This window comes from Erythrolamprus reginae, chromosome 1 (genome assembly GCF_031021105.1).
Source record: "Erythrolamprus reginae isolate rEryReg1 chromosome 1, rEryReg1.hap1, whole genome shotgun sequence".
In the NCBI taxonomy this organism is placed as follows: domain Eukaryota; kingdom Metazoa; phylum Chordata; class Lepidosauria; order Squamata; family Dipsadidae; genus Erythrolamprus; species Erythrolamprus reginae.
Window position 1 is genome coordinate 269,611,973 of NC_091950.1, and position 27,890 is coordinate 269,639,862.

At 40.1% G+C, this 27,890-nt stretch overlaps 1 protein-coding gene across 4 annotated transcripts; it reads left to right on the top strand.

Annotated features, from left to right (window-relative positions):
• On the top strand, positions 1–26,390 carry ATP6V1C2 (ATPase H+ transporting V1 subunit C2). 4 transcript variants are annotated; one of them, XM_070733001.1, is made up of 15 exons: positions 1–249; positions 618–1,403; positions 2,226–2,390; positions 3,674–3,741; positions 8,847–8,932; positions 10,472–10,501; positions 15,182–15,276; positions 15,932–16,023; positions 16,576–16,674; positions 18,147–18,215; positions 18,989–19,081; positions 21,726–21,819; positions 23,330–23,427; positions 23,766–23,895; positions 26,046–26,390. In XM_070733001.1, the coding sequence occupies exons 3-15, from the start codon at positions 2,262–2,264 to the stop codon at positions 26,139–26,141; spliced, it is 1,179 nt and encodes a 392-aa protein (XP_070589102.1). In that variant the 5' UTR covers positions 1–249; positions 618–1,403; positions 2,226–2,261; the 3' UTR covers positions 26,142–26,390. The 4 variants fall into 4 exon arrangements, with proteins under 4 accessions (XP_070589102.1, XP_070589103.1, XP_070589104.1 ...); XM_070733002.1 differs by lacking the exon at positions 10,472–10,501; XM_070733003.1 differs by lacking the exon at positions 10,472–10,501 and having other exon boundaries at positions 9–249; positions 618–783.
• The last annotated feature ends 1,500 nt before the right edge of the window (positions 26,391–27,890 follow it).

Below are 27,890 nucleotides of genomic sequence, written 5' to 3' on the forward strand. Positions count from 1 at the left end.
GAGGAGGAGGAGGCCAAGGAGGAGCTTCGTCAAGCGCCGCCGGGCAGAGAAAGGCGGCGGGGGTGGGCCTTCCCCCCCCCCTTTCAAAAAAGCGAAGCCGCCGCCGTTGGCTCGGCGCCCTGCAAGGTCCAATTCCTCCCCCTCAGCCTCAGGCGTCCACTTGAGAGGAGAGAGCTTCTCTCGGAGCCGCGCTGCCTGCCGCTACCCGGTGAGGAGCAGAGCACCTGCCGCCGTCTCAGAGGACTTGAGGTAAGTCAAGCGGTGGGAAACTTTTCCCACCGCCCTCCTTAAGGGAAGCCGGTTGCTTGCGCCGCTCCGGCTGTGAAGGGAGCGCGCTGCGTCGCCGGCTTGGAAAGGAAAGCCGAAGCATTTCCAACTGAAATGATGGGATGGGATCGGCCTCGTGGGCTGTTGCTGCTATTATTATTATTATTATTATTATTATTATTATTATTATTATTATTATCATCATCATCATCATCATCATCATCATCATCATCATCAATTTAGGAGAGGGGCGGCATACAAATCTAAGTAATAAATAAATAAATAAATAAATAAATAAATAAATAAATAAATAAATAAAAATAAATTATTCCTTGGTCCATTTTATTCAGCCCGGCGGTCGTCGCTGCGTCGTGGGAACAGAGAACGCGCTATTTGCTAGTCGTTGAGCCCGGCCGTTTGCGTTCCCTCTTGTTTCTGAAGAGCAGCTCCGGAGTGATGGGGAAAGGCATTTTCAAAGCCCAGCCGTCTTGAGCTACTTTCAACATCCAAGCAGACGTGAGTCATCCCCAATAAAAAAAACCGATCGCCAGCCTAATTTGTGATATTTACGACGCTGTGGTTGTTTTTCTGTTGGAAAGGCAAAAGAAGACAGGGATCCATCCGTCCCAGGTCGTTTTTATTTTTTTTTAAAAGGTGTCAGTTTTGCCTTGGAATCAACCTTGGAAGGCCATTACCAGATAAATTCAAGATTCAATGATGAAGGGAGAAACTGAAGGGAGAAACTGAAGAACATTGAGGATGGTCACTTTTTACACCCATTAAGGCTATAGTTAATTAACCCTTTCTTTCTTCTCATTAGGCTTTCTGCTTTTTGTTTTAATGATCTTTCTTTTGGGTTAAAACATGGATACATAGGACCAACCACATTTCGTCTATTCCTAATGGTAGTGGGCAGTCTCTGCAGGTTGCAGCCTCCAACTAACTTGTTTTTCTTTGAAGAAGCTAAACAGGGAAGGAACTGATTAAGGATAGGATAGAAGACCACTAGGAAATGCAGGGCTGAAGGTTAGGTTGGAAAACTGAAAGATTCCCAAAAAACAGCTGTGGCAAACACATTCTGTATCCTTACTATGAACATGGACATATCCATCTAATAACCAGGAGTCAAGCTCAAGGTAAATCATATTTCTCTTTTTTAAAAATGATAAAAATTATCATAGATTCTCATGTACAAAATGAAGAAAGAGAAAACTGCCACCTCTGCACTCTTTCTCATAATGCTTTAGTAATTTTATATATGCATTTCATTGTTGTGATGTTTCTAAACAGAATTTTTTTTTTTAATTCTACATCATGGCCATGCCAATATGACAACATATATTAACTGCCTATCATTTATATTTTTACAATGAAGTTGATTTTTGTTATCTGTTTTGATATTTGTATTATAAAGATGAAGGACATGAACATATGTAATAATTATGCTAACGTGCAGGAATAATAATAATAATAATAATAATAATAATAATAATTGTTGTTGTTTTGTTGTTGTTGTTGTTGTTGTTGTTGTTGTTGTTATTATTATTATTATTAATTCTGGAAGATGCAATCCACATATCTTAAAGTTGCCAAGTTTGTGGGAAAATTGCTTTAAGCTCTTTCGTCCTTCCTTGGATTGGAATTATGAACAGATCATCTTACTACTTCTGCAAATGATTGTCAATTGCTCCATATGCCCAAACCTTTGCGATTAAAAACTCCTCCCTACTAACAAGATGAAACAACCCAGGACAGGGAGGGGGAAGAAAAGAGGAACTACTGCCTCTTGGTGACATTGAAGAGAAGGTCACATTTAATTTTAAATTTGGATTGAAAGGTGATGGATGTTTCCCTGTATGGACTGACATATACCAATACCTTTTTGATTTTTAAAAAAATTGGTTTAAAATTTTAGCTGATCTATTTTTGTGTTCTTGAGGGTTTTTTCCCTTCTTTAGTTATAGTGATTTTGTACTCAAGGATCCTTTTCCACCATGTCAGAGTTCTGGCTAATCTCAGCTCCAGGGGATAAGGCAAATTTGCTTGCCTGGGACAGAATGAATACTGTGACTTCGAAAGCCAACCTGTCCAGCAACAGCAAGTTCGCCATCCCTGACCTCAAGGTAAAAAGTGGGATGAAAAGCTAGGAAGGGGAGAAGGAGGAAGAGCAAGACAAGAATAGGGGCAAGAATCAAATATATTTCTTCTTTTTTAATAGAGTGGGTCTCTGTACAGGGAAAATTAGTCTGAATTATATATATACAGTATATCATTCTGCTGCTTTCCAAAGTGCATGAATAGCATGCACCATTATTATTAATCAATGAGTTAATTACCAGCAGAAAAATCTGGAGGTTTAACTTGGTTCTACTAAAGCCTGTCCTTTGCAGAAAACCTTAAAGAACTTAAGTTAAACAACCTATGAGCACCCTTAATGGTCAAGACTGCATTGAATCAAAGTGGAACTTTGCAACAGATATCTTACATAGAGACAAATTAAGTAGAATTCACTCACAAAGAAACGTACGGTACATGGAATTGTAGCATTAATACATTAAATCCAAATGAATTCAATGGAACCTAGTTATAAGGAGCATATACATTTCATTGGGAATAGAATGGAGATGCATAGAAATTTAATGGGTGTCTGCAAGGAAGTGGGAATTATAATGTGTACATAATGTCAGTGTGTCATATTTTACCATAATTGAAAAATAATGTGTTACCAAGGCCATTAGCATGTCCATTCCAAATAAGTCTTAGTATGCTGTGTAAACTTTCTCATAGTTAACAGAGCTTGGAATTATTAAATTACTTAATTAAATTAAATTATTAAATTACAATACTATACTGCATTAACATGTTAGCTAATTTTGGTGAAGTACTACAGTATACGTAAAAAATGTAGGGATTAATGCTATGACTATGATAGAAGGCTGATATCTGAAAAGCACCTTCACTGTGTAATAATTTCAGGGAGAGATGCAATGAATTTATTTGCTGCAACCAATTTCTACTTAGATTACATATATTACATTTCCTACTGAAGTTGGCAAGAAAATATATACTGTATTCTATCCCGTGTCTTATGATTGCATATACAATATACTGTGAGCAATAAAGCTGTTGAGGAACACCGAGAATAAAAATAGGGAAGAAGTAGATTTATAATCACATGATAACCTTCAGTTTTTCCTTAGTTAGAATAGAAGAAGAGGCATTTCTGTCATTTCCCATTGAGAGAAAATGTTCTTCCTGATTGACTTTGGCTTCCTCCCAGTGCCCTTAATACTTTGATTACACAAAGGATCAATTGTTCCAAAAAGTAAATTTTAAAAGATCATTCTAGTAAAATAGTTGTGCAGCTCTTCTGTTTGTGTTAAAGTATTTGTCTTCCCTTCCACAGGTAGGAACTCTGGACACACTGGTTGGCCTCTCAGATGAGTTGGGAAAACTTGATAGTTTTGCTGAAAGGTAAAATAAAACTTATTTACTGCATACAAACACAAATGGAAGTTGTTCCCCCAGGTCACAAGGTTCCTGCTTGAACCTAACTCTGACTTGTTTAAGCTTGGTCCTAGAAGTCAGCCAGATCAGGCAGGTTTGACTGTATTCTGTTTAAAGAAGAGTTGGGTCTAACTCCTGTGTTTTATTATGAAACGAATATACACTGCTCAAAAAAACAAAGGGAACATTTAAATATGTAACTCCAAGTAAATCAAACTTCTGTGAAATCAAACTGTCCACTTAGGAAGCAACACTGATTGACAATCAATTTCACATGCTGTTGTGCAAATGGAATAGTTGTGCAAATAACAAATTCAATGAGAATACAGTATTTCATTCATTCAGATCTAGGATGTGTTATTTGAGTGTTCCCTTTATTTTTTTTTGAGCAGTATATTTAGACCTAGGGAAACAGTAAGTTTCACCCCAAGGTAATCAGCAGGTCGCTAGGAAAAGGGGATCCTGCCTCTTCATTGATCTATTCTATTCAGTTATTCTGAAGAGACATTTACAGACAAGAACCAATGGCTGTGGGGAAGGGAGAGGAATGTGTGGGAAATAGCATTTTTTGCAGAAGCACTAGGAATACTTTTAAGAATGTCTAAAGAGCTCTTTTTTGTTTTATTTGGAAAGATGTCCACCTGGAGTTGAATCTTTTTTGAATCCCTCCCCCCACCTCCTGCAAGTTTTTAATATTCAGACTTCACATACCTGAAGGGTGGTCTTCTCTGTTAATTTCTCAACCCAGAAGCAAGTCCCCCTACATTGGAGGAAGCCAAAGTCAATCAGGGAGAACATTTTTCTCTCACATTGGTAATAGCCACCACTAAGAGACACAGGAGGACTACTAAGACACAAGCAGGAAGAGGGAGATTATGATCCCACTATATAGAGTGCTGATGAGACCACATTTGGAATACTGTGTTCAGTTCTGGAGACCACACCTACAAAAAGATATTGACAAAATTGAACGGGTCCAAAGACGGGCTACAAGAATGGTGGAAGGTCTTAAGCATAAAACGTATCAGGAAAGACTTAATGAACTCAATCTGTATAGTCTGAAGGACAGAAGGAAAAGGGGGGACATGATCGAAACATTTAAATATGTTAAAGGGTTAAATAAGGTTCAGGAGGGAAGTGTTTTTAATAGGAAAGTGAACACAAGAACAAGGGGACACAATCTGAAGTTAGTTGGGGGAAAGATCAAAAGCAACATGAGAAAATATTATTTTACTGAAAGAGTAGTAGATCCTTGGAACAAACTTCCAGCAGATGTGGTTGGTAAATCCACAGTAACTGCATTTAAACATGCCTGGGATAAACATAGATCCATCCTAAGATAAAATACAAAAAATAGTATAAGGGCAGACTAGATGGATCATGAGGTCTTTTTCTGCCGTCAGTCTTCTATGTTTCTATAGCATAGAATTTGGGAAAGAAGATATAAGGGTGAAAATGAAATGTATATTTGAAACGTTGTAGTGGGATTTGCCGCCCTGAGTCTACGGAGAGGGGCGGCATACAAATCTAATTAATAATAATAATAATAATAATAATAATAATAATAATAATAATAATAATAATTTGACAGCCCTGAGCAAAGGTTGGTTGGTGGGGGGGGGAGGGTAGGATGTTCCCCATTCCTTTGCCTATTTTACACTGAAAACCGTAGTCCAACAGGCAAGACAGATCAGAAACCCTACTTTCTCTAATTTATTTTTCTAAATGCCCACTTTCCAATTCTGTTTCCCCTTTTGCTATGGAGATTTCTCAGTCAAACAGCCCATGATTGTCTCAGAGATGCTTTTTCAAAAGGCAACTGGATTACCGGTATATATATTTTTCTTTTTCTCTTGAGAAAAAAGAGTTTCGCTTTTCATTCAAGAAGCTTCATAAGTTCTGACTTGCTGTAGGGGAACGGAAGGGTTTATCCTAATCAGGGATAGGTTTGGACCTGTTCATCCGAACCGGTAGCAACTTGCTGGTGACATCATGATGACATCATGGATCCAGTTTGGTCAGTTCCAGTCCATGGGCACCACCATCTTTTTAAAATATATATATATATATATTTAATTTTAATGCATTTTTTCTTCTGAGCATGTGCCAAGTTTCTGGCACTTTGCATGTGGTCGCCATCTTGTTTTTGGCTTTTATTTTACTTTTTAAAAAATTTCAGCACTGCACGTGTGTATGTGTGCACCCACACAGTGCACAAGGAAGTGAACTAGTAGCGAGGTAAGTTAGAACCCACCCCAGTTCCTAATCCTTCAATTCCTCACCACCAATCATCCTCCAGCCAGAACTGATGAAGCTTCCTGGATGAAAAACGAAAGAGCTTCTTCTTCCTCAAGGGGAAAAAAAACCCCATTTTGAAAAAGCACCTTTGAGGCTTTCTCCTTTTCTTCCAGGTCCTTGCATCTGGATGAAAAGTTAGAAGAATGAAGCTTTGTATTTTTATTGAGGGTTGGGGAATTATTTTTTTTTTAAAAAATGCAGAACACACAGGCCTATTATTAAGAAATAGATTTGCTGCTCCTCAGTGGGACATTGTTTCTCAGAATCCATCTGTTTTCTCACCAGGCTCCTAACAATAACATGGTCGCCAAGAATTAAATAATTCAACTTCGCTCTATGTATAGACATCCATTCCTAACCATGCTGCTGCCAAAACTACAGGGTTCCCACACTGCGATGCACATTTAATCTCTTGCCCTCTCTCCTTTGTAGATTTTCATTTATATTTTTGCGTCACCTAAGCAACTCTGAGTGGTTTAACAATAGCATGATAAAACAATATAAACACCCTTTAAAAAGCACAGCTAAAAACCAAATTAAAAACAAGTTAAAAGTAAAAAAAAATACTTTTTAAATTTTAAAAAATTAAAGTTAAAAATTCATATGGCTAAAAAGGTTCCCTCAAGCTACCAGCCATCCCCAGAGTTGCATCATACCCTTGGGTCCCATGCTAATTGGAAGAGCCAGTTTTTAATTATCTTCTGGAAAACCAGGAGATGGGAGGGGGATTGCCTTATCTCTCAGGTCAAGATTTTCCAAAGGGCAGAGGCAACTGCAGAGATGCCTCATAAGAGTAAGCTTTTTGCCCTGAGATTTAAACCCACAATTTTATTAACTACACTCTTTTATAGAAGAAGCTGACGGGGAAGCTCAGAACAGAATTACTGTATATGCAACAGATACTGAAGCCCATGAACAAAGACAGAATAGGTTTGAAGCTATGTCAATGAACTCAGCATTTGTGTTATAGTTGCAGAGAAGCAGATTGTTAGTGGAATTGTTATTAGATCAACATATGCAAGAAATGCTGGTACATCTAGACCGCAGAAACCAGCCAGCACAGCTTCGGACCAGCCTAGCAGAGAAGGGGCAAGAGTTTTCAGGGTCTCTTGTTTCCCGTGCAGTTTTATTACTTATTTACACAAGGAGGCAGAGTATTTTTCCATGTCACTTTGTAAACAGCCCGTGGCATTCTGATGCTCTCTGCCCGTCTAATCTTGGGCTGTTTCCATCTCGGATGGCACGTTCTCCTGGCAATCCTATTTTTAAATGCTCACCAAAGTTAAAATGGTATAGAATTAAGAGTCCTGGGAAATCCGGGTAGAGACTTAATACTTCAAAAGTCAATGAATGTCCAATTTAAGATGATGATGATAATAATAATAATAATAATAATAATAATAACAAAACAAAACCCCAACAACTATTATTATTATTATTATTGTATGCCATCCCTCTCCGAGGACTCAGAGCGGCTCACAAGTAAAACATCATATACAAATCCAATGTTAAAACAATTTTTAAAAACCCCTATTAAAAATACAATCATACAACCCAAACACACCATACATAAAGTCAAGATAGCTGAGGATATATCAATTCCTCCATGCCTGGCGACATAGATGAGTTTTCAAAAGTTTGCGAAAGGCAAGGAGGGTGGGGGCAGTCCTAATCTTTGGGGGGAGCTGATTCCAGAGGGCCGGGGCCGCCACAGAGAAGGCTCTTCCCCTGGGTCCCGCCAGACGGCATTGTTTAGTCGACAGGACCTGGAGAAGGCCAACTTTGTGGGACCTAATCGGTTGCTGGGATTCGTGCGGCAGCAAGCGGTCCCGGAGATATTCTGGTCTGATGCCATGCAGGGCTATATAGGTCATAACCAACATAAAGAAATGTTTATTGTGAAGGAAGTATTTTGGGACTTTTCCCATTGTGCTATATCAGTTACATGCTCAAATGCATCCATGAAGGAGCATCTGTGGATTCCATGGGCTTCAGCAATACTTCCCCTATTTGTGGTTGCTTATAGGCTATTGTTTAAAGCAAACTACATATACACACCCTGATTCCAAGTTTGCTTTTTCCTCTTCCTGAACAATGCCACACCTTATTTTCTTAACACGCAGTAGCAATTGGGAAACAAACTGTTATGTCTGACAGTTAAACAAACTATTCATCTGATTGGTCCTGAGCGGCCAGCCGGCAGCAGCCGTTGATTGGTCAAGACATATGCCATCAAAAATAAATAGCTGTCTCAGCCTTTTCCTGCCGTTTTAAAAGGTATGAATAGAGGAACAGTTTGTCGGCATGGGTTGTGGGTTTTTGTAGTGTTAGTTACTGGTTATTGTTACAGCTCTTGTTCAATAAATACAAGGTAAGCTACAACGGATTCAGTGTCATTTCCGACATAACACAAACCTTGTATCATAGAGAAATTAATAGGACTGAATTGTTAGCCCATAAATCAGAATTGGGTGCAAAAGTAACAGAAGATCATGCACATAGAATTTTTTAAAAAGAGCATTATTTTCTTATTTTTAGGCCTTTAATACAGTCTCCTTTTAAACACACTTTTAAAAATAGCCAATTCCCTTTGTTCTTATTGAAACTTCCTGTTCATCCATCACTGATCTGTCTTTTGTCCACTTCTGCCTACACCTTGGTTCTCACCTTAGGGACTGTGAAAGCGATGTTTTTTTACTGTCTACTGTAGCTGTAAAGTTATTTCATGTTTTCTCGAATTAATTTGAATGTTACTGTTTTGTTCTTGTATGAAGTGTAATAAAGAAAATTTCCCAGTATATTGGAGAAGTTTTAGAAGATTCAAAAGATAAAGTACAGGAAAACCTGCTGGCTAATGGAGGTAAGCCTTGAAATCATGGATATATTTTTTGTGTTTGGGTGCAGTTTGTTGTTTTCACTCAGTTTCCAGCAGGGTGAAATGCTCCTGGTTCGCTCTTGCTTGTCAGTTGTTGGAGAGCCGGTCACATAGGCAGTGTGAAGCTCCACCTAACCACCTGGATGCCGCCATTTTGGTTCTTTTACCTTCTGCACATGTGCAAAGCATTCTGAGCATGCACAGAAGGTAAACAAACCCAAATGGCAGTGTCTGGGTGGGTGGGTGGAGCTTCCTTTGCAACTAGTTCATATACCATATATATTTTCTTCCTTTCATATATCTTCTCCTCTATTTTTACATATTATCTTTATATATATTACTTCATGTCTATTCTCTTCCATATGTATCGTGTATTGGACAAATGAATGAATAAATAAATAAATAAATAGTTCACCAACGACCGACAGGCATGAGCGAACCAGGAGAATTTCACCCCTGGTTTCCAGTAAGAACTACTGGAATTAATACGCTCGTTTATTAGGAAATTAGATGGTGCTTCTAGTTTTAGAAAATAATGCTTGTAGGTTGTATTTTTCATTAGTTTTAGGACAAATTCCTATCACTCTATGTGCTGTGAGTTATGGATAAAATGGTTTTTTTTCTTCACTGCTTATATGATTAAAAAATTGTGATTGTTTTACAAGGAATCCTGATTACCAGAGAGGTGGCTCTTACAAGTAGTCCTCAACTTACAACAATTCATTTAGTGCCCATTCAAAGTTACAAAGTTGAAAAACATGACTTAACGGCTGTTTTTCACACTTCTGACTGTTGTAGCAGCCCTGTAGTCACATGATCAAAATTGAGATGCTTGGTGACTGGTTCATATTTATGACTGTTGCAGCATCCTGGGATCATGTGATCCCTTTTTGCGATCCTCAGACAAGCAAAGTCAATGAAGAAGCCACATTAAGTTAACAACTGGGTAACTAACTAAAAAATTGGAATGATTCACTTAACAACTGTGGCAAGAAAAGTTGTAAAATGAGGCAAAACTCACTTAACAACTGTTTCACTCAGCAACATAAATGTTGGGCTGAATTGTGATTGTAAGTTGAGGACTATGTATATTCTACAGTTCCATACAAATTTATTCTACATATTTCGAAGTATTTAACTGTTTCTAACAATATGGAAAAGCCCTTACCGGCAATCAGCAGTGGAACACTTAGCACAAGGAAGAGTAAATATAACAGATAGGAAGAAAAAAATCGACTCGGACTAAAATGACACTTTAAGCTGCAATCGCTCGAGAACATTGCAACTGACAGCATTCCAGAGGCTAAAATTGCTCCAAATTCATCTTTAGTTCATACCTGCGTAAAGAAGCTTTTGTGCCTCCTACTGAAAACTATCTTTAATGTACTCTTGAAATGTCTTATCGATAGCATAAACCCATAATGGAATTCTGTTCTTCGGCAGACATCTTGTCTCAAGCGATAACTATATTTTTTTAAAGTCAGGTATTTTTGAAGATCAATAATTGCACTTACTGTATTTCAGGCGCGAAGGACAAAATGAAATGTCTAAAGGGTATGTCGTGTTTGGGTGGCCACGTGTCTTGGCCAGCATGCACTAGTGTGTTTAATAATAGAGTCAAGCCCACATCTGGTTGTAGGGGTACAGTGATCAGGTTACGATGGATTTCTCTAGTAACAACCCCGTAGCTTGATCACCATCTCCCTATGACTCAGATTACTGCAGGTCTGCATCCTTCTATACTACTGTTGATTTTTTCCCCCTTTCCTTCAGTCTTTTTCTTTCTTTTTAACTCACTCTGCATGTATAGTGGAAGGAACTGTAGGGACTACTGGAGTGTGTGAAACTTTTTGCATGCCTCTGTTTTCTTATGATCAATTGTATCACAGGTGTTCTTCAGCATGCAAAACGGGTTCCTGCAGTTTTTACTGAATGGATTAGTTCAGGTTTCCCCATCTAAACTGTAAAAACTCAGAGGAGAGTTTAACAGCAGCAAATATAGCTTGCTGCTGCCATCTAGTGGTTATTTAGATTTTGCATCCTGGGTCTGGTACACAGATAGTCCTTGACTTGCGACCCCAAAATTAATGTTATTTAGTGAGAAATTCATTAAGTCACATTGTGACTTTTCTTGTCACTTTGTTTAAGGGAAGCATTGAAGGTAAGTTAGTTACCCAGTTGTTAAGTGAATCTGGCTTCCCCATTGACTTTGCGTGTCAGAAGATTGCAAAAAGGGAATCGTGTAACCACGATTTGCTTTAACCAACATAAGTATGAATCAGACGTCAAGCATCCTGAATGTAAACCTCATAATCATGGAGACGCTGCAACAGTTGTAAGTGTGCGAAATGTTCATAAGCCACTTCTTTCAAGGCCGTTGTATCTTTTATTTATTTATTTTATTTTATTCATTAAATTTATATGCGGCCCCTCTCCGTAGACTTGGGGCGGCTCACAGCAGTAATAGAAAAACAATGTACAATACAAATCTAATAATTAAAACTAAAAACCCATAATTTAAGAAAACATACACACAACATACCATACATAAACAATATAGGCCTGGGGAAGTTATCTCAGTTTCCCCATGCCTGGCGACAGAGGTGGGTTTTAAGGAGCTTACGAAAGGTGAGGAGGGTGGGGGCAATTCTGATCTCTGGGGAGAGTTGGTTCCAGAGAGTCGGGGCCGCCACAGAGAAGGCTCTTCCCCTGGGTCCCGCCAAATGACATCGTTTAGTCGACGGGACCCGGAGAAGGACCTAACTGGTCGCTGGGATTCGTGCGGCAGAAGGCGATCCTGGAGATATTCTGGTCTAATGCCATGAAGGGCTTTATAGGTCATAACCAACACTTTAAATGGTCACTGAATAACCAACTTTGAATGGTCACTAAAGAAATGGTTTTAAGTCAAGGACTACCTGTACCTTATACGTGAGGGTAGCTCACCAGTCCTTAAAGGGGAAAACAAAAAGCAAAAGCCCCAACGCACACCACCAACAATCGACAACCTTTGCTGATCTACATTCTTGGTGGCTCATGGTACTTTCCTTATGTAGCTGTTGTAGCCATTTTAAGGAAAGGAAGTGATCATTCCTCTTGTTTCATTTCCTGCCCACCAAGCAGTAATGGGCCCCACCTGGTACAAATGGGATCGGCGATCCGGTAGGACTTTTTGGTGGAGGCCAGAGGGGGCTGGCGGGGCACATGCGCCCACGACACATGTGTGCGTGCCCCCATGGGTTTTTTTTTGCTTCTGTGCATGCCCCTGAAGTGAAGCAAAAAAGGCAAAAATTGCCAAAATCTTGCCCGCATGAGCATCCCTGTGCAAGCGTTTGCTTTGGGCGCATGCGCATAAGCGAAATCTCGTGTGGGGGCACACACACATGCCTCAGGATCCTGGTACCGGCAGGAAAAGGTAAGTGGATCCCTTCACTGCCACCAAGCAATGCTTGCTGATTAGGAAACAGTCGCCAGTCTATTTCCTTCACTGGTGGGGAGTGAGGATGGGCGAATCAGATGATTGGTTAGAATAGCAGATTAGCCCACTTAGCTTACACTTAGCTCTCCTGGCCACAACTGGAACCGAAATCTAGGTGAAACAAACTTATACATAGATTACCATGCCGACTGCGTCAAAAACAAGACCCGCAATCCATCCCACAACATCCATCCCACCATCCCCAACAGCAAAACAACACCCCACACACCACCAACCAAGACCAGGCGGGGGTTGCCGCTTCCACCACTCTTGTTGCACACGCAGCTTCATTTGCTTCTTGTAGGTTCGTACTGAGCTACCTCGTGCATATTTTATAGGAGGGGGGCTAAAGATAACGCCTGTTGATTTCAGGTCTCCAAGTCCTTCATACACACATTAGATTTTAGATACCCAGGAAATGTAAGAAGGTAAGGTGACTCTTTCTGGGAGAGGCAACACTTTAGAGAAAGGTTTTGAGATACCAGAAGGGAGTCAGGCTGATACCACAAAGGTAGGGGATTGTTATATTTATTTATTTACTTATTTATTTATTAGATTTGTATGCCGCCCCTCTCCGCAGACTCGGGGCGGCTCACAACAGTAATAAAACAATGTACAAAGAACAAATCTAATATTTAAAAAATATCTAAAAACTCATTATTTAAAAAACATACAACACAAACATACCATACATAAAACTATATAGGCCTGGGGGAGATGTCTCAATTTCCCCATGCCTGACGGCAGAGGTGTGTTTTAAGGAGTTTGCGAAAGACAAGGAGGGTGGGGGCAATCCTAATCTCCGGGGGGAGCTGGTTCCAGAGGGTCGGGGCCGCCACAGAGAAGGCTCTTCCCCTGGGTCTCTTCCCTGGGTTATAGGCATTTGAAAGACGCAAGCCATCCACTAACGAAGAGGTCCCCACATCTACTTATGTACCAGTCATTTATTTATTTCGAGTTCTATGACGCCCTTCTCGAGGCGACTATCTCGACGCAATTATACATTTCCCTAGATCAGTGATTTTCAACCTTTTTTGAGCCGCGGCACATTTTTTACATTTACAAAATCCTGGGGCACACCACCAACCAAAATGACACAAAATGACACTCTAAGACACTCTCCTCTCTTTTTCCATCCCTGTCTCCTCCCCCCTTGTGTGTGTGTGTGTGTATGTGTGTGTGTATACACACTCTTGAACCATTTCCAAAATTAAGTGAGGGCTGGGGGGTTTTGCTCTCTTATTCTTTGGGTGCTTTTTTATCATATGTTTAATGTCACTTCTCTCTCTCTTTTGTTTCTCTCTCTTTCCTCTCATTCTCTGCCTCAATCATTTTCTAATTTCTCTTTGTTTCCTCCCTTTTTTGCTCATTTCTCTTGCTCTTTCCCCCTTCCTCTCATTTTCTCTCTTTCTCTCTCTCTTGCCTTCTTTCTTTCTCACTCTTGCTTTCTTTCTCTCTCTCTCTCTTTCTCTCAGCAAAAAGTTGCGAGATTGGAACCTGAGCTTCCTTCTTCGCGGCATGCCTGACCATGTCTTGCGGCACACTAGTGTGCCTTGGCACACTGGTTGAAAAACACTGCCCTAGATCACCTAAATTTGTATTGTGTATGTATCAAAATGCTTTGTGAATGTTTAGTCCCATACATTTCTTGCATACCACCTCACACACATGGATCTCTAAGTGACGTAGGTTTCACTTAAGAATTCTTTTCTGTGTATTATTAAGACCCTGCTAAGAGCTACACAAGTTGCTTGGATGTCTAGGAGCATCCTCAAATGTTTTTTCTGCTGTCATCTCTGTGCTTGTCCATTTATTTGATCTGGCAACAGGGGTGATATTCAGCAGGTTCTGACAGGTTCTGCAGAACCGGGAGCGGAAATTTTGAATAGTTCGGCAAATACTACCTCTGGCTGGCTGCAGAGTGGGGTGGGAATGGAGATTTTGCAGTATCCTTCCCCTGCCATATCCACCAAGCCACACCCACCAAGCTACACCACACCCACCAAGTCACGCCCACAGAACCGGTAGTAAAAAAAAAATGGATTTCACCACTGAACAGCATTTAAGTGGACCAAACTGGCTCAAAAGACCCACAAAAGAAGAGGGCTAAAACCACAAAAGCAGATTTTTAAGAAATAAAACAAGTCAGGGAAATTTATGGTTCCCTAGCCCAGTGTTTCCCAACCTTGGCAACTTGAAGATATTTGGACTTCAACTCCCAGAATTCCCCAGCCAGCAAACGCTGGCCGAGGAATTCTGGGAGTTGAAGTCCAAATATCTTCAAGTTGCCAAGGTTGGGAAACACCGCCCTAGCCAATATGAACTACATCTTTCAGGCCCTGGATCTTGTTGATTGTGGCTATGAAGCATTTCAGTTATTCAGTGACACATTATGTAGGCTATGGATTGTCTAATCCTGCCCTAAATTAAAGCTAACTAAGTAATCAAAATCTTTACTTTCTTATTTGCTAACTAAATTGACAAGACGAGGCCTAAGATAAATATATTCCCCGTCATGAAATTAATTGGGTATATTCTTATTTTATTTTTAAATTGTAAATAATTGACATAGGGGAGCTTGAGATGTGGATTAGCATCTAGACAAGGGAATAAATAAAAGATGGCAACACTTCCCAATTTATTATATCCTAAATGCAAGAGAGTCTGAATGCAGGTTTTTATGAGAAAAGAGTACTTTATTCTCGGAATAATTGTTATATGTATGCAGCTCACTGGATTTACATTTATCGTTTCAGTTGACTTGATTAGTTATCTAAAAAAGTTTGAATGGGACATGGCTAAGTATCCAATAAAACAGCCACTGAAGAACATTTCAGAAGGATTAGCAAAGGTAACCACTGTTTTCCCTCATTTCTCTTGTATCGAGAAGCACGCTTATAAAAACTCATTCCCAGGAATGATAATAAAATGCTGTTAATTAAAGTGTATTTAATTATTGAAGACAGCTCTCTCAGGAACCCAATTCTGGATATGATAAGTAGTGACAATTCTAGCATTATGTAAATATCTTCTTTCCTCATCTTTCTCCCCACAAAGATACCGTATTCCTGTCTGAGAAAATAAATATGTAATATCTATGTTATATTAAGAAGTATCTTCTGTGACTTAAAGAGACTATTTAGTTATATATAAACTAATACAGACTATATATACTGAAGTTTCTAAGCAGACTCTATTCTCCGTCTGTCTGTCTGTCTGTCTGTCTGTCTGTCTGTCTGTCTGTCTGTCTGTCTGTCTGTCTGTCTGTCTGTCTCTCTATCTATCTCTATCTATCTATCTATCTATCTATCTATCTATCTATCTATCTATCTATCTATCTATCTATCTATCTACAGTGTGTGTGTGTGTGTGCGTGTGTTAGACTTTGATAATTCTAACAATATAATCTATATTCTCTATAGACTTTTGCATGTATGGAAATATCTCAACTTGAAAATGGATGCAGAATTCATATTGCTCAACTGGATTTCTTTTTTCATGTTTAGCAAATTACACAAATCGAAGCAGACATGAAAAGCCGAGCTGCAGTCTACAACAACATCAAAGGAAATCTCCAGAATTTGGAAAGAAAAACAATGTATGTGTTTAGATACATTTAAATGAATTGCATTTTCTGTATGGATTGGCATATTGACTTCCTATGATGATGTCTTAACATCTTAGTTGCATTGGGAACATACAATAGTAATACAGATAAGTAATATCGGCTTAATCAGGGAGTGTGGTTTTGGGATTCTTTTGGGTCAATATTGATGACTTCTAGCATTTCTGGACAAGTTTTCAAGTTGCCATTGCCTGCTTCCTAAAGCTGAAATGTCTTTTTGCCTTATTTGGGACTAGAATTCACCATCTCCTGGTTTCTAGCCTAGGGTTTTAAACATTACACCAAATTATCTCTCTGATCAGCTCTTTAGTGGAAATGCATTAATAAATCTGTTTAACCAGAGTAAACAAAAGTACTCATTTCCTCTAAGCTTACCATAATGGCCAAATTTGCTTTAAGTTTGCCCAAAAATTCCCAGAAAACATTTTCTTTCTAATCATCCAATTAAACCTCTACTTAATACTTAGAAAGTATCAGTGGTAGATAAATCCTCTATTGATTTTTTTCTGGCTTTTGTTTTTCCAGAGGAAATCTTTTGACCCGTACGTTAACGGATATAGTGAACAAAGAAGACTTTGTACTGAATTCTGAATATCTCATCACTCTACTTGTTGTAGTTCCTAAGTAAGAAAAAGTTGCATATCCTATAGATGGGAATAATTGTAATACAATAAAAAGTATTGTAATACTTTTTGGAGAAAATTCTCTGTATCTATTATGCCAGTTTTGCCAGGAAAATTTTGAGACAATGAATTGATAGAAAGTCCTCTACTAACCATTGAGTTAATGGAAAAGGACAAGGTTTGAGAGTTTATTGCCTATAATAAATTACTCAGCTTAGCTCTGCTTGAATTCACACTGTGAATCACAGTGGTACCTCGTGATTTGAACCCCTCGTGATACGAACCCGGGGGTTCGGAAATTTTTTGCCTCTTCTTCCGAACTTTTTTCGGCTTATGAACCCACCGCAGATTGCAAAATGGTGCTCCGCTGGGTGCTGCCGCCAATCTGTCACCTTTTAAAACAGCTGGGGGGCTTCTCGGCGTTCTCTCGAACCCAAACCCAAACCCAAACTTTTCGGGTTCGGGAGGCCGCCGAGAAGCGCCTCCGCCCGCTGTCACCTTCTGAAACAGCTGGGGGGCTTCTCAGTGTTCTCCTGAACGCCGAACCCGGAAGTTCGGGTCCGGGTTCCGGAGGCCACTGAGAAGCACCCAGCTGTTTCAGAAGGTTACAGCTGGGCGGTGCCACTCGGCGGAGCGCCGGTTTTGCGATCAGCAGCGGCGTTTTCGGCCGATATGGAGGCTGGAAATGAGGTGGGGAATCCCAATAGGGAATTCCATGGGCGGAGCTTTGATGTTACGAAGACATCTGGTTCAGGTTCTGGAGGACGCCGAGAAGCCCCCCGGCTGTTTTAAAAGGTGACAGCCGGGCGGCAGCACCCAGCGGAGCGCCATTTTGCGATTTTTTTTCTTTTTGCACGCATTAATCACTTTTACATTGTTTCCTATGGGAAACAATGTTTCGCCTTACGAACCTACTTCCGGAACCAATTAAGTTCGTAAGACGAGGTATTACTGTATTTACAAGTAGTCTTTGCATAATGACTACACTGAAAAAGTAAAGTTATCAGTGGCCCTTGGACTTGCAACCATAGCAGCAATTCCTGAGGCCACATGATCAAAATTTGGGCACTCTGCAACTCCCAGAATTCCTGAGCTAACATGATTGGCTCAGGAATTCTGGGAGTTGAAGTCCACAAGCCCAAGAAGAGCCAATTTTGCCTATCCCTGGTCTATAGCCAATCAGCAGCCAGTATTTTTCCCTCCAGAATGGAGGACCTGACTGAAGCCTATGTGCTTCAGTCTGAAAATGTAACAGTAAGTCCGTTGCAATCCCATGTCTCATTTAATGACTGCATAGTTTAGTAATGGTTAATTGTAACAGAGTTGGAAGGGACCTTGGACGTCATCTAGTCCAACCCCCACTTATCAACTTGGTACTAAGATTTTCTGAATTTCTGCAAAGACAAGTAACAATCATTGTACTTAAAGTGGAAGTTTATACAGAGATGCTGTACAAAATGTGTCTTGTTGCAGAACAAGCTATGTGCAATGGCAAAAAACCTACGAATCACTCTCGGATATGGTGGTTCCTCGTTCTACAAAGTAAGTAGAACTTTTGGACTGTATTGTTTCTCTTAACAGATTTCAACCTTTTGCTCAGAATCGTTGGAAGTCAGGTATTATGCAAGTATGAATATTGCAGGGGACCCTTGAAAAAACTTAAATGGGATTAGTTACTAACGAGGCTTCTGTTCTACTAGGAATTTTGAAAAAAAGAGAGAATTTGAATTGTGGCAAATTGTGACAAGAAATATCTCTTGCTCTCATTTTAAAAAGTATGAAATATTAATATTATCTCATTGCATAAAGCTTTAAAGGGTCTGAGGGGAGGTTGTATTAAAGCTGCTGAGATTTACTTTTTTGAGATTTCTTCTTATATAACAAGGTTGCTTTTTACTGCCAAGGAGAGAGAGAAGGGGAGGGGAGGAGGAAGAGGAGGAGCGGAGGGGAGGAATGGAGAGGGGAGGAGAGAAGGGAGGGGGTAAGGGGAGGGGATGGTAAGGGAATGTAGGTAGCAATTTTTGAAAAGTGTGTTGTTTTTTGAAGGGCCCAGTTCCTTCTGTTAATCAGATGAACATGGTGGTGACTAAATGGAATATTTTTTTTAAAAGGGGGGGGGGGATAACAATAGAGTATGCATCACAATATTATTGTGTAAATTAAGAAACTGCTGAGGAAGTAATTGAATCTGACAATTACTATTTAGGATAAGTTATAATTATTAACAATCATGATTACACTCTCGCTGTTGTTAATTGCTTTGGCACTTACCACAGAGAAGCAAAATAGGCTTTAAAATAACTGGATTCTTCCAGGATGATCGCTGAAGATGCAGAGGGCGGGCTCTTCACAGTCACCCTGTTCCGAAAAGTGATTGATGAGTTTAAGACCAAAGCCAGAGATAACAAGTACTGTACTAATTTCTTTCTACTTTTGTGTCAAAACCAAAATAGTTCAGGCTCTTTCTCTTGTTCTGAAATGAAACAAGACAGTTTCATCCATGCAGTAGGGTATTTTTTGGAGTATAAGACAAACCTTAATTTTGGGGGAGGAAAACAAGGAATATATAAATCTGCCTCTGCCTCCCAGCAAACAGCAAACAGCACAGATGATATACACTGTTTGCTGTGTATTTCTGTGCATGTGTGTCTGATCCACAGAAATAGCAAAGAATTGGAGAAATGTATATTACAGCAGTATATTAATGCCAGCAAGTTTTCTTAAATGTAGTCACACTAACTCCTCCCAATTATTTAAATAGATCTACTCCAAACATGACTAAGTCAGGGTTTAACTCAGCTGCCTTTTCTTAATATTAAACAGGACACTGCTACATTTCAGATTATACTTTTACAGATCCTGTTAAAATTGATGTGGCTTTCTGGAAGTGTAGTTATTCTCTACTATTTAAAAGAAGATACAATAGCACTGGGCGCTTCAGATGAAGCATTTATTTTAAAAAGCTTCTTCATTTTGTTAAGTTATTTATAACAATAATAAAGCAGTCTTTAATAATTTGAACATTCTATGGGCATATATAGTTATTGACTTACCTCCTTGCAGCAAACAACAGTCAGTTTTAGCACAGTCTGATTAGCACAAGAAAATAAAATTCTGCCTTGTCTCTCCCTGCCAGCAATTTGCCTCCGTGCAGCTTTAGTTTCACTTTCATTTTAGCATGTGGGCTTGCCTACAGCTTCAATCAATCATCTGAGGATTGGGAGGCATATAAACAGTGGCTTGTGCTAATTAGGCTCTGGGTTGCTTTCTGCAAGGAGGTGAATTGCTGGGAGGCAGAGGCCAAAGGGTGGGGGGTGGCTGGGCTACATTCAATGTATAAGATGCGCCCAAATTTTCACCCTCTTGGGTGGGGTGGGGGTTAAAGAGGGGCATCTTATACTCCAAAAATACGGTAATTTATCACAGCTCTTGCATAATTTGCATAGATATGGATCCCTGGGTGGGCCTTTTCCCATCAGTAGAACAGGAAGAGGTGGCAGAAAATTCTTCTCTGCCCTACATGAATCTTGAGGATGTAGGGAGTGTCTACTATAAGAATAGACTTCTATTTATCTTACATTAAGAACACAAAATTCATGCATATTTTAACAAGATTTGTTTCAAGAACATTTTCATAAAATGAATATCTGGGCCAACACCGAAGAGATAGAGAAGAGAAGAATATAGTTTTAAAACATCATTTTTAGCCAAGTAGTTTCATTGAACACAAATGAGGAATGGATGACAAATAAAGCAGTCTTATATGCCATGGCTTTTTAAATGTCTGATTGGTTTCAAATGTTTGATGTTACAGTTCAAACCTTGAATTACCCTAACCCTAGACTTTGAATAATTTAGGGACTCGGTTACTGGAAACAACCCTTTGTGTCAAATCAGAATAGTTAGAAACAGAAGTTTTGCTAGTAACGCCACCACTTGCAGATTTTCATATGATATTAAGAGAGAAGAGTTGTCTCAGTGGCATCTTCTATATACTGTATGAGATCCCCCTCTGGGCTAGGCTCTGATTACAAGTAGCCCTCAACTTATGAATATTACTTAGTGACTGCTCAAAGTTACAATGGACCTCCCTGAAATTCTGACAGTCACCCCCCCAGTCATGTGATTGCATGTTGGACATTTGGCAACCAGCCTGCATTTATGGCTTTTTTTTCGCATTCTGTAATCACATGACTGGATTTTACAATTTTGCTGAAAACGGGCATCAACTTCTTGTTTTCCAGCAAAACCAGCCCATTGTAAATTATTAGTTCCCTTAATGACCATGGTTTTCACCTAACAACTGCCATGGAAATTGGGTCAGTCATATGGGTGAACTGTTGCATGACCATTATGACTTATGACTGTGATGGGAAGTTTCTATTACTATCATAATCATCAAGGACTACCTGGTATCTGTGGGTGACACACACTTCTTAGGCACATGAAATGCCTGCTTGGACTCGCAATTCTCATGCAAATATGTTTTGGATTGCTGCCTAATGAGGAGTCCATTGGGAGAGGCATCCAAACAAATGTTTGGATAGTTATTGCAAAGGAAAGGTTGGGGACCACTGATATAGAGGAATGGGGCTTCAACTGGGCCTGTCCTTTCTGTCTTTTGATGACCCCATCCCTGCATCAAATAGTGCCTCTGTAGCCAAAATCATCACTTATTTGGGACCACTGGCCCTCCATTTAACCAAACACACAGGATGGCTGTTAAATTCAGCGAGGAAGGATAGAATATACAGCAAAATAAGAAACCTTTCATAACTTCAGCTAATGAGTCACTTTTTCCAGTCTGATGCATCGGCAGGGGCTCACAGAGCTGAAAATAAAGCAAGCTTATTAAGGATGACAAGAGCTCCTAAAAGCTTTCAAAATTGGTCTAATATGATTTACTCCCACACAGCCAAAACGTACCTTGTTTCCCAGCTAGATTGTGTACCTTGTGGTTCAAAAGAACATTTGTGTTCTAAAGGCCAGGGAGGAAACAGCTTTCCAAAAGCCCAAGTGCTGAATGTTTACATGGATTTATTTTTTTTTAAGGTTCATGGTGCGGGAATTTTATTTTGATGAGAAAGAACTGAAGTGCGAAAAGGAGGAAATGAGGAAGTTAGCTTCTGATAAGAAGCAACAGTATGTAAGTAAACATCTTCAAGTTGTCTGTATTGACTTCTGTGCCCAACTTGCTGTTTGCTAAGTTACCACGTTATCTTACTATTAATGCTTTACCCAGAAATGCAGTACGTATTAAGATAATTCATTATCCGAAAGTGTTGTTCACACAACACATTTAACCTGAGTGCTGAATTAATCCATTGCCATAATCTGAATGACTGATTGGCCCATAAATTAATCAATTAGAGTGGTACCTCTACTCAAGAACTTAATTCGTTCCGTGACCAGGTTCTTAAGTAGAAAAGTTTGTAAGTAGAAGCAATTTTTCCCATAGCAATCAATGTAAAAGCAAATAATGAGTGCAAACCTATTAGGAAAGAAATAAAAGCTCGGAATTTGGGTGGGAGGAGGAGGAAGAAGAAGAGGAGGAGGAGGAGGACAGTCGCTGCTGAAGGAGGAAGGTGAGGTGAGGGGAATCAAAAAAAATCCAAAACTTTAAGGCTTAAAAAAAAAGAGGTACTCTGAGGCGGCGAGGAACACACGCCTCCCATACACCTGGCGTGTGGCTGCCTCCCATACACTGCGCCAGAGAGAAACCCAGGGGGAATGGCAGGAAACTGGCCATGCCTTCGTGCCGCTCTCAAATTTCCTGGGAAATTTTTTCGGGCTTGGGTTCTTAAGTAGAAACCAGTTCTTATCTAGAAAAGTTCATAAGTAGAGGCGTTCTTAGGTAGAGGTGCCACTGTACTTATGTTTGCATCTCAGGCTAAACCAAAAAAAAAAAAAAAGGAACAAAATTTAACACATTGTGAATACAACTAGAGATGGCAGCACCCACGGGCTGGCACCAACTGAACCAGGTTGGTGACATCATCATGACGTCACCAGCGGATCACTACCGGTTCATCCGATTCAGGAGGAACCCACCCCTGGTTGGCTAGTTCTCTTGCAAGCTTTCCCCAGCCAGAGGTAGCACCATAAACTGTAGGCGGTTGGATTACTTGAGTCACTTGTTAATATCAAGTTTGCCCCATTTTTGGAGGGCTCGGATTTTGTGGGAGCGAATGGGTAACTGAATCCTCCACAGACTTTATTTTGTATGAAACCCATGAAAACATGCCCTCTCTGCCTGTTAATGAAGTAAAAGTGGAATTTGGGGGACATAATTGGAGATTCTGAAGGCCATAAAATAGGATTGGAGGTATATGCAGCCCACAAGTGACAGGTTCTGCATGGATCTAAAATTCCTGATATGTCAACCCTATTTTATCTACCAAGGAGTTGTTTTTTAATCACTGGATGCTGAATCAAATTAGCTGCAACCTTGCTGGATGGACCGGAAAACACAATTAGCCATTTGGGTAAAGTACTGTGGTACCATGACGATACCTAAATGTAGTTTAAGGCAGGATTTAAGACAGCGGATTTCATAGCTCCTTATATATTTGATATTATTTTGTGAAATCATCAAAAAATTTGGAGCCTTTGAGAATGACACTGCATCTGTTGATATCATATTTTACTCATTAAAGGGTCCTCTGTTGAGATGGTTGAAGGTGAACTTCAGTGAAGCATTTGTGGCTTGGATCCATATAAAGGCACTAAGAGTTTTTTCAGAATCTGTCCTCAGGTATGAAACAGTTGAAATTCCATAGGATGCATTTTTCCTAAAGCCAATCACAATCTCAGTTCAGTCATTACATATCTTGGTTGATCAGTTTAACTTTCTCATTGATTTTAAACATACTTTGGTGGTAGCCTGCAGACTGGGTTCTTAAACATTCCAGGAATAAACAGACTATAATTTGGCAAATGTTGTGCTAAGTGTTAATAAGGAAAATAAACAATCTTTGATGCAGTTTAAGACTAAAAACTCTGAGTCACAAAGAAAAGCAAAATGAAGATAATTGATAAAGTAAAAATTCCTTGCATTGCATTCCAGTTTAACCTCCATTACATCCATTCAAGGTATGGGTTACCAGTGAATTTCCAGGCCATGTTACTTCAGCCTAATAAGAAATCTATGAAGAAGTTGAGAGAAGTATTAAATGCAGTTTTCAAGCATCTGGATGAAATAGCGGCAGCCAGCCTTATGGACGTAAGTATGCCATTGCAGGTGGCCCACCTAAGGATGGAGATGGCAAACCAGGGCTGTGGGAAGCATAGGACAAAATGGGTAACGTCTTCCGTTCACCCACCCTACTCATTGTCTCAATTTTGACACCACCTTCTGCCTCCCAATCAGGAGGCGGTTGAATAAAAGATAATGAATCATTTATAGCAGAGGTGAGGAACCATGGCTTTTTTATGACTTGTGGACCTCAACTCCCAGAATTCCTGAGCCAGTTGAAATCCACAGGTCATAAACCATTTTATGTATGGTTTGTTTGGATTGTTTGACTGTTTTATAATGTTTTTTTAAATAATTGTTTTTAATATTAGATTTGTACAGTGGTACCTCTAGATACGAGCTGCTCTACATGCGAGTATTTCCAGATACGAGCTAGGAGGGGAGACATTTCTGTTCTACTCCCGAGCTCAAATTCGGGATACGATCCGAGCGTCCACTAGGTGGCGCAGGAATCCTTGCTTTTGGTTAGAATCCTTGCTTTTGGTTATCTCCGAGGGGAAAAAAGTTATTTGTTCCAGAATACGAGTTGCCTTGAGATACAAGCTCCATTATGGAATGAATTATGCTCGTATCTAGGGGTACTACTGTATTTCTGTATTATTTGTTGTGAGCCGGAGAGCGGCGGCATACAAGTCTAATAAATTATTATTATTATTATTATTATTATTATTATTATTATTATTATTATTATTGTCAATAAAACACAGCAAACGAGATCACTATGCTGGATTTCGTATTTCATCACCAGTCGGGCGCTTCCCAAGCACCTAGGACTGTGTGATGTAGCAGTGAATTATGTTTGCCGATCCCAGTAAAGCGGCCTTTTGCAATTGACAGATGGAGATTTAGTCAATTCCGATGGTTTTCAAATGTCCACTGAGATCCTTTGGTACTGCACCCAGCGTGCCAAGTACCACTGGGACCACTTTCACTGGCTTATGCCAGAGTCGTTGCAGCTCGATTTTTAGATATTATTATTATTGTTGTTATTATTATTGTTGTTGTTGTTGTTGTTATTATTATTATTATTATTATTATTATTATTATTATTATTATTATTATTATTATGGCTGTGGTTCCCCAGCAGAGTATTGTGTGAAATCCCAGGGCTACAATTACCCCACCCTAAAATTGGCCCGTTTAGTTCCTGCAACATCTGTCATGGTTTTCAGAAGACCTAGAGCAGTGATGGCTAACCTTTTGGCCCTTGGGTGCCCAAAGCACATGCATGCATGCTTTCATATGTGCGTGCATGCCTACACCCATATTGCAATGTCCTTCCTATGTGCCCTGCTGCTGCACATGCATGTGCAACCCTCCCCCAGTTTTTGCCTCACATGACAAAACAGCATTGGGAGTGGGGGGGGAGGGAAAGCCCCCCATCCTCAAAAGTGTTGGGAGGGAGAAAAATCCACCCATCTCAAAATTGCACTGGGAAGGGGGAAAGCCTCCCATCCCCTAAAGGTGCTTGGAAGGGGGAGGGGAGCCTCCTTTCCCCAAATGGTGCTTGAAGGGGGAAAGCTTCCCGTCCCCAAACGGTGCTTGAAGGGGGAAAGCTTCCCGTCCCCAAATGGTGCTTGAAGGGGGAAAGCTTCCCGTCCCCAAACGGTGCTTGAAGGGGGAAAGCTTCCCGTCCCCAAATGGTGCTTGAAGGGGGAAAGCTTCCCGTCCCCAAACGGTGCTTGAAGGGGGAAAGCTTCCCGTCCCCAAATGGTGCTTGGGAAAGGGGAAATCTCCGGAGATTTGCGTGGCCACAAGCGGCAGAATGTGGAGAAAGATAACACCCCCTTGTGCATGGGTGCACGTCTCCTGCAAACAGGGCAGACTCGAAAATCAGTTGGTTGGAGGGAAGCGTGCACATGCATAGTGGAGCTGAGCTGGAGGCAGCTCGCGTGTCCACGCGTGCCATCAGGCCGCCATCCCAGACCTAGTGTCTTCCACTGGGGGCTTAGTTTCCTTAAACTAATCTCGGGGTTTCCAAATTGACCTCTGTATTGTTTGAAGTCTTTCCTTTCACAGGACTTGCTCCTGTTATGGTGTTTCAGAAGTACTATTACCTCAAATTCTGTAAAAATTGTAACACCTATCTCAAACACCTCTAATTTCCCCCCCCCTAGACTTCAGTCGACATTCCAGGCTTGCAGCTAAGCAATCAAGACTACTACCCCTATGTCTATTTCAAGATTGACCTCAGCGTTCTCGATTCCAGCTAAAGTTTGCTGCGCCAAGCGTGATTGATTTTGCAGTATTGCAGGATTTGTGAACGAAATGTCATGTGTTTTGTTTTTTTAATGCAAACATAATTGGAATGTGACCCTTTTGATGCTGAAAGAACAAGTAATTTTAAGCAAGTGATGATTATAGTTCCTAGATTTGGCTTGTCTAGAAGTAGAATGGTTGCTTTTCCCCCCATTTTGACAATTAAAAGATACTGGAAGCTTTTTTCTGATTATGTTAGAAAACATGCTTTGCAAGGCGCTGTGTTATTTTATTTATTCTGTTGTAATTACAAAACACCCGTAATCATCTAAGGTTTTAAACAACATCAAGATATCTGGTGGCTAAGGTAGAAATATCCTGGAGTCATAAATCTGTAATTGGTTTAATCTTTTGATTCAGTCAACACAGCAGTTACACAGTGACATTTCAAGAGGAAATACGTTTGGGAAGTTAATTTTAATCTGGTTGCTTCAGTTTAGCATGTAAGAAATCCAGACAGAAAGTTTTTCTCCCTTGTTTCAGTGAAACAGTTTCCCCTTCCACCGAAGACTGACTCAATGCAGACACAATACAAAACTTGAAATCTCATTTTGTCGGTTTGTTGAAAGTAGTATGGCCTTTTAAGTGTCCAACTTGATTGGAATAAATGGTAGCATTTCTTCGCACCGCCATTGGTTGACAATGTTACAGTATACAGTGTCCCCTCGATTTTCACGGGGGATGCGTTCTGAGACCACCTGCGAAAGTTGAATTTCCGCGAAGTAGAGATACGGAAGTAAATACACTATTTTTGGCTATGAACAATATCCCTTTAAACTTTAAACCCCTAAATTACAATTTCCCATTCCCTTAGCAACCATTTAGATTATTACTCACCATGTTTATTTATTAAAATTTATTTAAAAAAATATTTAATAAAGGCAGACGAAAGTTTGGTGATGACATATGACGTCATTGAGTGGGAAAAACAGTTGTATAGGGAAAAAAACCGTGAAGTATTTTTTAATTAATATTTTTGAAAAACCGTGGTATAGACGTTTCGCAAAGTTTGAACCCGCGAAAATCGAGGGAACACTGTACATGAAACTTTCAACGCTCCACAAAGGGTAGTTTATTAAAAAAAGGGGGGAAAAGGGGAAAAAAAAGTAAAGTCCAATAAATGGCTCCAATGATGCTGGAATCCTGGAGGCCCACGAACTGTGTTGGTGAATCTTTTCAGCACTGAGTACTGAAACGGGAGCATGCGCATAGAGGAGTGCCAAAAACCGGAAGAGCAGCTGCCCAGTGCAAATGCACGGGAGTGCTGGAAACAGGAAGAGCAGCTCCCCAGTGTGCATGTGCACACTGGGAAGCTAAGCTTCCGGTGTGCAAATGCTCGCTGGTCACCTGGTATTCCAGTTTCTGGCACACATTCATGCATTTAAGAGCAGCTGCCTGGTGCTCATGTGCACACCAGAACCTGGAAGAGCAATGGATGTGCCATAGATTCGCCATCACAGCTCTAGAATGAGCCTTTTTGAAAAGAGAAATATTGCCTAACTTTCTTGGAACAGGAGAAATTTAATAATGACACTCGGGTATTTCTTACATTCTTCCAAAGAAATAATGTCTTCTGTTATAGGAGTACAGTGTTCCCTCAATTTTCGTGGGTTCGAACTTCGCGAAAAGTCTATACCACGGGTATTCAAAAATATTAATTAAAAAATACTTCGCAGTTCCCCCCCCTATGCCAGTTTTTTCTG